At 36.6% G+C, this 11,865-nt stretch overlaps 1 protein-coding gene across 1 annotated transcript; it reads left to right on the top strand.

The window, feature by feature from the left end:
• The first annotated feature begins 6,834 nt into the window (after nt 1–6,834).
• LOC113332008 (F-box protein CPR1-like) lies at nt 6,835–10,678 on the top strand. The gene is made up of 2 exons (XM_026578660.1): nt 6,835–8,580; nt 10,024–10,678. Exon 1 carries the CDS (start codon nt 7,015–7,017, stop codon nt 8,251–8,253), a length of 1,239 nt encoding a protein of 412 aa, XP_026434445.1. The 5' UTR covers nt 6,835–7,014; the 3' UTR covers nt 8,254–8,580; nt 10,024–10,678.
• The last annotated feature ends 1,187 nt before the right edge of the window (nt 10,679–11,865 follow it).

Raw genomic sequence — 11,865 nt, 5'->3', positions numbered from 1 at the left:
GATGTTGTGTAATAATACTATGACACTGTATAACAATGATTGAGAGCTATTGTTTTCTCATTGTTATGGCTACGGATCTTCAACAAGTATGATGCTGAGTTGAACACGTTCAAAATCACTGGAGTACTTGGAAGCGACGAATATTTCGAGTAATTTTGAAGAACGAAGGAAATCAAGCATTTGGATGAGAAGCTACAAAGTTTATTTATTTTGTAATCCATATGTATTGATAGTTTTGTCACTAAAATTGACAAGGGGGAGATTATTAGAGCACTGCTCGGTCGAACTCGCAAGCGTTTCTATCTCAAGCTTGTTTGTCAAGTTTAGTTGTCAAAACTATAAGTCTTGATTTCTAGTCTACTTATAGCTAAGTCTCGGATTAGGATAGAAAGTGTAGTTGAGCTTTAGACTTCACGTCGTTCGATTAAAGAAGAAAAACTATTAAGGGGAGATTGTGGAACTTCATCAAAAAAATGTATGCGGAGACTTGAACTCATCTATCACTCAAAAATATATCTACTTTATCTCCTATTTGAGACAAAAGTCGTATATCTATATAGACTTCGATTATGCACATTTGATACCGCGAGTTGAGTTTAACTCGCTTGCATATTTCTCGAAATATGTGTTGGTAAGATTTCGATTTAACCAAGTTCATCTTATATTCTCGACGAAAGGCAAAAGATGATCATGTGAAAATCGCCTGGTAACATTTTACATGATTTTGTGAGACAATCATTTGATGTAGATTCAGAATGTTTCGTATTGATCATTTGATCACTGGAAAATTGCTTTGAAGCTAATAGTTTGCGCGAGACAGTTATTCCTGTCTTCTTATAATGTTTCAATGATTGAACTAGGAGTTTAGAACAAATAACCATGATTGGATATAACACAATATGCGGAGTTATATGCTAACTGTTGCAAGTTATTCCAAGACCGGGAACCATAGTATGCATAACCATATGCGTACTGGTTGGTTTAACAAAATTCCGGGAACTTAGTATGCAAACCAGTACGCTTACTGGCGTAAGTTCAAAGTTCCGGGATTTAACTGAGTTGTGAAGGTATGCGTACTCATTTGCATACTGGCGAACCTAAACTTAGTCCGACCACTTAGGTATGCGTACCCGTTCGCATACTTGAGTAGGTTATGTTCTAAAATCGGTTTGTTCATGAAATAATACATTTATATAATAAGGAATGCAATCTTTTGCAAACCGTGGCTATAGTGTTCATGAATTGATTGGAGTGAATCAAAATCGATTTTGCTTCAATGTGTCTTGTATACTTCTATGAGAATATAAACAATTGAACAACTGTAGAACTAGTTTCATTTGAACTAGCTGTGATTGTGATGAACAAGGTTAATATGAAAGTGTTCATATGGCTAACTTCGGTTAAGTAATGTTGATCCAACAAGGTGTACACGTTTAGGTACGGTTACCCATATCTAGATGAAGTCACTTTTTATTTGTGTGTAACAAACTAAGTTTGATTTAACGGTTGAAAGATATTATCTTGAGTCTAATCAGGTTTTCATCTAACGGTGAACATTGAATACTTTGCTACCACGATAACATTGATTACAAACCCTGATTTGAAGACTATATAAAGGAGATAACGACTGGGAAACCTAATATCCACACCTCATGTGTGATACTAGTTGCGACTAGAGTCGATTCTCCTTTAACCTAGGTTTTTCCTAAAACCATTATAGGTTAACGACTTAAAGACTTCATTGGGATTGTGAATCCAGACCCAACTATTTTCTTTGTAGTTGCGAGTTATGATCTTGCTTAATTCTATCTTATTGGGTACTATCTTCTCTAAGATTTGCTCGAGATTTATTCTCTGATAGGCAAGATAAAAAGTAGTCACAAACATCTTCTTCTCATCGTTTGTGATTCTACAATATCTTGTTTCGCTACCATATGATTAAGGTTATTGTGAGGTGATTGATATTACTAGGCTGTTCTTCGGGAATATAAGTCCGGTGTATCAATTGGTTCTTGTTCACTTTGATTTATCAAAAGACAGAACAAAACTCATATGTATTTCTGTGGGAGACAGATTTATTCATTCAATAAACTTTTTTGTGTGATACAGATTGGTTTATCAAGTCTTCGACTTTGGGTCGTAGCAACTCTTAGTTGTGGGTGAGATCAGCTAAGGGAATCAAGTGCGTAGAGTCATGCTAGGATTCAAAGGCGTAAGGAACGCGACTGTACCTTGACCAGTGTGAGATTGGTTAGGGCTCAACTACATTTCGGTCCAAAGTTAACTTGTAGTAAGCTAGTGTCTGTAGCGGCTTAATACAGTATGGTGTTCAAATCTGTAATAGGTCCCAGAGTTTTTTTGTATTTGTGGTTTCCTCGTTAACAATATTTCTGGTGTCTGTGTTATTTCTTTTCCGCATTAAATTTTTTATATAATTGAAATATCACAGGTTGTGCGTAGTTCAATCAATTAGACAATCCAACCTTTGGTTGTTGATATAAATTGATTGACATTTGAACATTGGTCTTTGGTACCGTTTAAGTTGTTTCACATAATAATCTGGCTTGCAGAGTTGTATCTGTTTGATTTGATGATTACATTGTGAAACAGAGATACAACTCTTGGATATATTTCCATTGATTGAGTCTGACTGTCTAGTTGATTCTCTTGGAATTATATTGGAGTTTTTCCATACAGATTGCCTAAAAGAAATATTGAGTGAGGTTGTTAGACCCTCGCTTTTTCATATTACCCAAGTTTTCCTCCTGCTAGATTATCAATCCAACCCCCTCTTCGCAATGGATCTTTCAGATTAACCTCCACATACATTGTGTTAGTTACACGGAATTGACCTTGTGATTGTAGTTTGCATTCTGGTAAGAAAAAATTGATTTTCTTTCCCTATCAGCTAACCACTGGCCCTTTGACCTTGCAAACCATTTCCTTGCCAAGTTGAGAGAAGTCTTCTTATGGTTTATTCTAGCTGCATAATCCTCTTCATCAAGAATATTCATTTCTTCTAAGCTATCATAAACATCAATAAGAGTTTCCAGCTTATCTACCTCAGCTTGTAAAGACCCAAAAGTATCTCTACCCCACTTTTTTATAAAGAATTTTAGTCCTTGTAACTTTTTTTCCAAAATAAAACTAGGACTCCCATCGAAAGTGAGATTTGCGCACCAGATTTTCATTTGAACTACAAAGTCTGGATGTGTCAGATAATTATTCTCAAACCTGAAAGGTGGTTTAGTAGAATTACCTGCATTACAATTCAAAAGAATTGGAGCATGATCTGAGATAGGTCTCTTCAGCCTAAATCGAACCAAAGAAATACGTCTATCTTCCCATTCTGCAGAAAAAACAAATCTATCCAACCTAACCAGAGTAGGTGGAATTTGAGAATTTTTCCATGTATAACAACCTCCTGACATTGGGATGTCAATTAGATTGTTTTTGTTGATGAATTTCTGAAAAAAATTTCTATTTCTTCTACAGTCTCCTGAGCGGTTCCTTTCAGATTGATGAAGAATGACATTCCAACACCACCAATTAACCATGGGTCAGTAAAAAGAATACGAATATCCTGCAATTCTTGCCAACATTGCTCATAATCAGCCGGATATGTATCCCCATAAACAGTAGTGAAATTCCATGTAAAATTGTCACTAACATTTCCAAATTTTATAGAAACAGAAAAAGCGCCAATAAGGTTATCTTCCATATGTAGAACTGCCCTATTCCACATGACTAGAATTCCCACCGAACGATCTTCAGAAGGAAGATAAATGTAGTCACAACCATTATTACCCCAAAGACATCTAATCATAGCTTTATCAATAACCTCCTTTTTTGTTTCTTGGATTGTTGCGATTGTTGCATTATTTTTCCTGATGGCATTTCGAAATACCATCGTTTTTAGATCATCCCCCAGTCCACGTAAATTCCAAGATATAATTTTATGATCCATCACCAACAGTACAATCCCGTGACATTACCTTAGAAGATTCTGAGATTGGAGATAGTTTTGATAGAATCATATTTTTATTATCTATGTTCACTATCTCACGAGCTTCCTCTACAGCCCAATCTTCATCCGCTGAATCATCATCGAAATTATCCAATCCGTCAAACCGAGCAACATCGGTTTTGTTACTCATCTCAGTGTTTTTCAAATGGACCAGCATATTTTTGCAGGTTTCTCTTGAATTGTTTTTCAAATGGACCAGCATATTTTTGCAGGTTTCTCTTGAATTAAGATCTTCACAGTCAACACCCAAATTCTTACTGAAACCTAGTTGGTAATCAACCAGATTGTTGATTTCATCTTCTCAAGAAACAGGAGAGATAAAGTTTGAATTTTGAACCTGAGTATCAGTAGCCGTTGGAGCTACATAGTTTGAATTCTCCAATGATTTGTGATAAGAATTCAACGATCGGGATGACCATCAATATTTGTTTTTGAACTCGAGGATGCATCGATTGGATGCGAAGTTATTGGACCATTCAAATCCGGGTCTAACACCCCACCCGAACAAGAGGAAAAATTTCTTAATTCCGTTGCCAAAATTACGTTGATTGAAAATCACTGATTTGACCCGATTAAACCAGAAACTCTGCTTTATGCAAGGTAGTTTAGCCATGAAAAGATTGGATGATATTTGAAGAGACTGTAGAACTGATGAAGTAATCATACTCCTCACCGGAATATGAATGAGAATACCAATAATTTCAAACGACTTTTGAATGACAATTATGTGAACACGACTTGTTGGAAGCGCTACTGCTATAATTCAAGTGATAAGATGTTGGACGCTAAACCACGACTGGCTTCCACTACAGTGATTACACAAGAATCAATAAAGGAATCTGCAAAAAAAAAAAAAAAAAAAAAAAAAAAAAAAAAAAAAAAAAGTTTTAGAATCCCATTAGTATTTTAAAACAACCAAGATTTAGAACAAAATGTTCATAAAGATGTAAAAATGGATGATTAGATTTTTTCTGCAAGCGAATCTATGATAAAGACAACAAAGGAAGAATGATTAATATGAGATCCAACCAAAGGTTTGTATGGGCAAGTGGACTGGGCCGCACAAAAAAGCCTCAGCTGTTGAGATTAATTTTCTCTTTAAATATAAAACAATTTTTTGGGACCATGGTTTTTTTGCGGGACCATGATTTTATTTTGGGTAAAGGCATTAGAAGTAATTCTAGGTCACCCCATATATAGTTATTTATTTAATACCTAATTTATCCTCTTAACTAATTTTAGGTTATGATTAGTGAATGATTTAGTTAAAAACAATTAGTGAGATTAAATTAAAAAATGGGTTTATTATTAGTTGAGTAGAATTATTGAGAGAGTAGAGTTAGAGAAGATGAAGGAGAAAAACATGGAAAATAATTTTTTTTTCCAATTCACTAAGTTTGAGTATTCAAATGATGAAAACTCATCTGATTCTTCATCTCCATACTCTCCTAGAATATTTGTTAATCTTCAAAATGATCCGGATTTGAACTGGATTTTGAACAGTTCGGTTACTTTATATGAAGAACAAGTAACCGAACTCATCCGAAGCTGTAGTTCGGTTGCCCCGTGAGATGAACAAGTAACCGAACTCATCTGAAAGTGTAGTTCGGTTACTTGTTCCAAACACGCAGGTTACCGAACTCTCTAATAATTTCTAGGAGTTACAGCATTATGTTCGGTTGGTTCTCAACTAACCGAACTTTGGTGTACAAAGTTCGGTTGATTCGCAAACTGCATGCACTTTTGATCTAACCGAACTTTACGTAATATAAGAGTATATAAGTTTACAAAGTTCGGTTTCGCAAACTTGAACCTAACAACTAACCAACCAAACTCTGAGTTCGATTTATGCGATAAAATTGTGAAGTTACCGAACTTAACAAACAAAAAAAATGTGAAGTTCCAGTATCTATTGGCTAAGTTCGGTTACTTTGTAGTTTTAAAATTTTTTGCGAACAAACCGAACTCTATTGGCTAAGTTCGGTTATTTTGGAACTCAACATAGTGGCCACAAAAACACAGTTCGGTTAGACTGGTTTTTTTTTTCGGTTCTAGGGGTGGAGTTCGGTTACTTTGTAATTTTAAATTTTTTTGCGAAACAACCGAACAGAGAGTTCGGTGACTTAGTTTTAAATCCAATAGAACTGAACTGTTCTTCGTGTTCTTCATTTTCAAGAAATTCGGTTAGGAAATTAGTTTTCTTTGGTCCGAACATGGCTCTGTAACTCCTATTAAAACCCCATTTTGATGATTTCTATTCGATTGAAGCAATCAAAATCAAATTAAAGCGAAGGGTTTGTTGGAAAATACCTCTGGAGTGGTCCCATGGCAGAATCAGGTTGCGGCTGGCGTCTTTTATACTCGATAAAATTATTATGTAACCGAACTTAATTGTGATTGCATTGATGTTGTTACATTTCTTAAATAGGCGGTGGTGGTGGTGGTGGTGGTGGGAGGAGGTGGTGATGGTAATCGACGATGGTGGGCGGTGGTGATAATCGAAGGTGGTGGTGGTGGTAATCGGCGGTGGTGGGCGGTGGTGGTGGTGGTAATCGGTGGTTGATGGTGATGGTAATCGACGATGGTGGGCGGTGGTGGTGGGAGGAGGTGGTGGTTATATATATATAAGTGGTTATTAGGTTGGTTTTAAATTAAATTCGGTTAAAAATAAGTTAGTCATTTTCACTATAGGAAACGTGGCCTAATAAAATCATGGTCCCTCCAAAAAAAAACCATGGTTCCTAAAAAAGTCATTCCGGATATAAAAGAACATTTCATACTTATCTGCCATTAAGTTGCTCTTTTGTTTGCCGCTGTAAACAACCCTAATTTACAGTCTTAGTAACCCTTCCTTCCGCCATTGATAAGAAGTGGCAGAAACCTTACAGTGATTCATGCAAGCCCAAACAAATCCTGACTACTCGTTTTATAATCTACTGAAACGGAGTAAGAGTAAGAAGAGAAATTAGAAGAAACCGCAGCAACCAATGTCGAGATCTACAGAAGAAGACATCGATGCCGAGCAGCCACTGCCGTGCCTTCCTGAAGAACTCATCCTCGAAATTCTTCGCAGGTTGCCCGTCGAATCTCTCTTAAAATTCAGGTGTGTTCGTAAGAAGTGGAACATCTTATTCAGAAACCCTAACTTTATCAAAAATAACAACTCTAGTTTCCTTCTAAAATATGACAAAAAGCTATACTCTTTAGATTATGATTCATCAGCATCGTTGTCAGATTCTGATGAGCCCCCTATTAAGAAAATTCGTTATCCACTCAAGTGTATAACAGATGATTTGAAAATATTGGGTTGTTGCAATGGATTGGTTTGCTCAAGACACTGTGGTGGTGTAATTTGGAACCCAACTACCAATGAATATAGAGTAATACCAAGATCTGATACACTACCAGCTGGATTTCGATCCGTGTCTTTTCCTGGGGCTGGATACATTAGCTTTGAATATGGGTTTGGTTATGATGCACTAAGTCAAGATTACAAGCATGTACGAATTGTGGGTCGTTCAAGTTCAACTCAGGGGAAGTCTGAAGTCGATATCTACTCGTTGAAATCAGATTCTTGGAAACGGATTCAACTTATCCCTTATATAATTTCTAATGGACCAAGTGTATCAGCACCCGGGGTATTCTATAATGGAGCTCTTCATTGGATTGCAGAATCTTATTCAGGAAACAGACGCAAAGTTTTAATTGCTCTGGATGTTGGAAATGAGGGTTTTCAAGAGATCCCACAACCAGAAAATTTGGATGTGGAAAATTTTGGTGCTTATAGATATGTCGAGGTGTTGCATAAGTGCCTAGGCATGCTTTGTAGTAGTCATATGGATGGTTATGAAGTATGGATGATGAAGGATTATGGAGTGTCAGAATCTTGGACGAAACTTTATAAAATTCCCACACTCATTAATGTTAAGTCTGTTCAGTCAGTTCAGTACTTGAGGAAGATGGAGTATTTAAAAAACGGAGAGATTCTACTAAAGATTAAACAGCACGAGGTTTCTAATTTGGCTGGTGAGGAGGCTTTGGTTGTGTATAATCCAAAGGAAGCAGCAACTAGGATTCTTAAGCATAGTGAGAACGGTTTTTCAGGGGTATTTCAAGTGGAGAGTTATGTAAAGAACTTAGTTCCACTCAACTCTGGTACATATGTTGGGGATAAAGAGCAGGAGGAAAAAGATATTTGGGAAGCATTAGCAGGCATTATGATTTAGGGGTTGAAGCAACATCGTGAAAGAAGTTCCCAAGTAGACTTATAGTGAACTGATTTACAACTCAACCCCTTTTCTACGGAGCTTTTTTCAACCTCAGAAGAAGCTTTTAGACCTGTTGAATAGCATTTCATCTCCCATATAGAAGGTTTTGAAATATTAGATCCTTATATAACTTACTGAAGTAAGTTACGTCGCTTATAAACTTGAAGGTTATGTTTTGACGGGTTGTGTTATCCATCTATCTAGCTGTCCATCCTCTGATCTTAAAGCTGCTGCAATCACAAGCAAGGAAGTAGGAGGCAGATTCGATCTGCATTTATCGTTAGTGTAAGTCATTCAGTTCTCCTTACATCCGTCTCTTGTCTTAGTTATACCTTTTAATATAAGTATGTATATGTTTCTCTTTCCACGAGGAAGAAGGTAAATTCTCGATCTGCGTTTGTCGTTATTAAGCTACACTCTTCGTATGATCCTAATGTCCTATACGTTTTCAATATGTATGCATATGATTTTAATTAGTGAATCTGGATTTGGCAGACTGCTTAGTAATTAAATTTGTTGCTGATGTTACTAAAACCTATTATTATGTCTGCGTTTGTTCTTTTTGATGAATAATTTCGTCGAATAAATATAATAATATGCCAGCTTTTTAGATACTTCTAGCTGTAAGAACACCAACAAATTTGTAGTCGACATCTTTAGCTTAAGGTCATATTCATGAACAAGAATTCCACCTATCCTTTACAGACTTTCTCTTGCAGAACCACCCAGAAGATCCTTCATGTGATCCTTTCATTTGTTTGCAGAATCCTTTTTATGATGAAAACCCTTCAAATAAGTTTAGTTTCTTTTGATGTGGGTGACTGTTGGTTGGGTATCTTTGCATGCTTTCTTGTAATTCCCAACGGTAGGTGAGCATCCCAGGATTGAGGAGTGAGTGAATTTTGAAAAAAATGCGTGACATTCCCTGTTGGAACTGGAAGGACTTGATTTTAAAGCATGCCATCTCTTGACTTCAAATATTTCTCTATTGGAACTTGGAAGTACTTGACATCAAAGCATGTCATCTCTTGTACTCCAAATACAGTATTTCACGTGGATGCATCACATCCGGATAGCTTGTTTTTGTATGTACTTCAGCGTAAATAACTAAAACATCATGATCCGTAACTCATTGCGTATTATTGCATAATAGTAGTAGAACAGCTTTTTTCTTAGGGTCAAGCTTGTGAGTTTCGTCAAGAATTGGTAAACATTCTTCTAAATTTCGGTTCAGATCCGAAGCTGTAGGTTTCATTCTGTGGTAGGTAATATGCAGCATCTTGCACATCCATTTTGTGTAGATATGACTAGAAAGTTGTGGGTTCATAACACCTGACTTATGGCGGATGAGCAGTTTTTTTCCCGGGGTCAATCTTTTGACAATCTTGCTACAGCTGGGACAACAGGGGATGGTCCAATTTTGGGAAGACGTGGCACAATCTGAATACTGGCTCGCGAACTAATGGTTCACCAAAAGTTAAACATTATTCTGTATCTAGGTTCAAACCCAAGTCCATAGGTTTCATTGGGTGCAGTAGTTGGCAGCATCTTTCACATTTACTGGGTAGAATTCAGACCTAAATCCATGGGTGCAGTCGTTGGCAGCATCTTTCACATTTATTGGATACAAACAGATTTAAAGCTTGTGATGGTCTACAGAGCAAGCATCTATTTTGTTGAGAAATTTTTATTGGTAGCCCAGGGATGATGTATTTGTACATTTTGCAGTACAGCAAACGCACATGCCATACTGGCTTATCGAAATGGGAACAGAACAGGGAAACTTCTCGTCTACTGTAACATGTAAGTTATTGTCTACTGTAACATGTAAGTTATTGCGGGAAGCAATAAGGGCAAAATTTATGCAAGACACTGAGTAAAACTAGGGGTGGGACTTGGGGTTGGTTGGTCGGGCTGGAAGGCTTGGCCGAGGAAGACCCGAGGTAAAAATCCTTTGCCCATGAAACCCGTGGAACCCATGGAGGTGTTGCCCAAGTTCCGCCCACCCATGAAACCCGTGGAACCCATGGAGGTGTTGCCCAAGTTCCGCCCAAGTTATATTCTTCGGGTTCCCCGATTCCTCGGGTTGACCCATGTACAACACAAGTTTTAGTAATTATAAGATTTAATTATTGTATTTAGCTTAAATTTCCAAACAACTTATGATTATTGACAATAATCTAAAAAAAATCATATAAAAATATTCATATTGAATTAATAATGAGATAGATATGTTATAGGGCCCATGCCCATAGATGTGCGGTCCAAAAATGGAAGTCTATTGGTTTCCCCTTTGGTCTTTTGGTTTACCCTCTCCATGTATGTAAAGGATAATCTATTCATGTAACTTGATGAACTCTTATCAATGAAATACTTCTCTTTGTCGGCCTCTCCCTTTTCCCTATTATTCTATTACAAGGCGTTATCAGCACGAAGCTGTACCGCAGAGCTAGATCGGATCGGTTGATTCTTTTTCTCTATATGGATGATTTACATCAACGCAGTTATGCAATTATCCCCAAGCTAATATTGAAATCGCTGGAATCAGATAAGTTGGATCTGTTTATATATATATATATATATTCCGATATTTATTTGTGATCCTTGATTTTGATTTTGTGGCTGTGTATGGATTAACTAAATCTGATCCGTGGTTTGATTGTTTTGATTTTGTGACTGTGTATATGTTATTAATCAAATTGATCCGTGGTTTTATTTTAATTTTGTGATTGTATAGATTACTAATCAAATCGGATTCATGGTTTGATTTGTGAGTACATACATATTATGATATTAATATCCTCGTGTTTTTAGGGGCCACTCAAAAGGATTTAGGGGCCAACAATAAAACAAAAAAGGTCATCCAAAGGGAAAATGTAGCCAGCCCTTATCTCGCGTAATTCATAATGGCAAAATACCCTTATATATTCGGAGGATATGATAACATTTTTATCCTCCGATTTCAATCGGAAGACAAAAATTTACCCAGACTTCCGATTGTAGTCGGTGCAGTATTAGAATGATTTCTGTTTCATTTTTTCCATTTCTTTTTCATTTTTGAGTTGTTAGAGTTATAGAGAAGAAGGTGAAGGAAAAAAGGGAAAACCCATTTTATCACTACAAAAATGGATGGATATGAAGAAGAAGGTGAGAATCATGGTGAAGACGATTTGGGGTATATGTTGAATGATCCAAACTTTTGTGGAGAGGAAAACCTAGACGACCCTTTCATGGAAGAAAATGGAGAATCGCCTGATATTGAAGCTAACGATGCATGTAAAACACATGTATTGTGTTAAGAAACTCAAATACTCGATTTGCATGCGTTTGTGTGCTTTTGTAAACAAGAAAAACCGATTATTGCATGCATTGAATGCCATGAACTACCCAGATTCGGTAGATAATTTCTCGAATAAACTTCGAATATAACACACTGAGTACCAAATATGTATATTCGGTAGTTCCAAGATAGTAGTTTACTGCCGAATATGAGAAAAAACCCCAAACTGGTTTTCCAAAAAAATCTACATTCGGTAGTTATGTAGAGTTATTACCTCCGAATGGCCCCAA

The sequence above is a fragment of the Papaver somniferum genome, unplaced genomic scaffold (assembly GCF_003573695.1).
Source record: "Papaver somniferum cultivar HN1 unplaced genomic scaffold, ASM357369v1 unplaced-scaffold_128, whole genome shotgun sequence".
Classification (NCBI taxonomy): domain Eukaryota; kingdom Viridiplantae; phylum Streptophyta; class Magnoliopsida; order Ranunculales; family Papaveraceae; genus Papaver; species Papaver somniferum.
The sequence above is the reverse complement of the archived record's forward strand: the minus strand, read 5'-3'. Positions and strand labels throughout refer to the sequence as shown.

Excerpts from the sequence above, each read along its gene's own strand:
- LOC113332008 (XM_026578660.1), top strand. The coding sequence starts at position 7,015 with ATGTCGAGATCTACAGAAGAAGACATCGATGCCGAGCAGCCACTGCCG.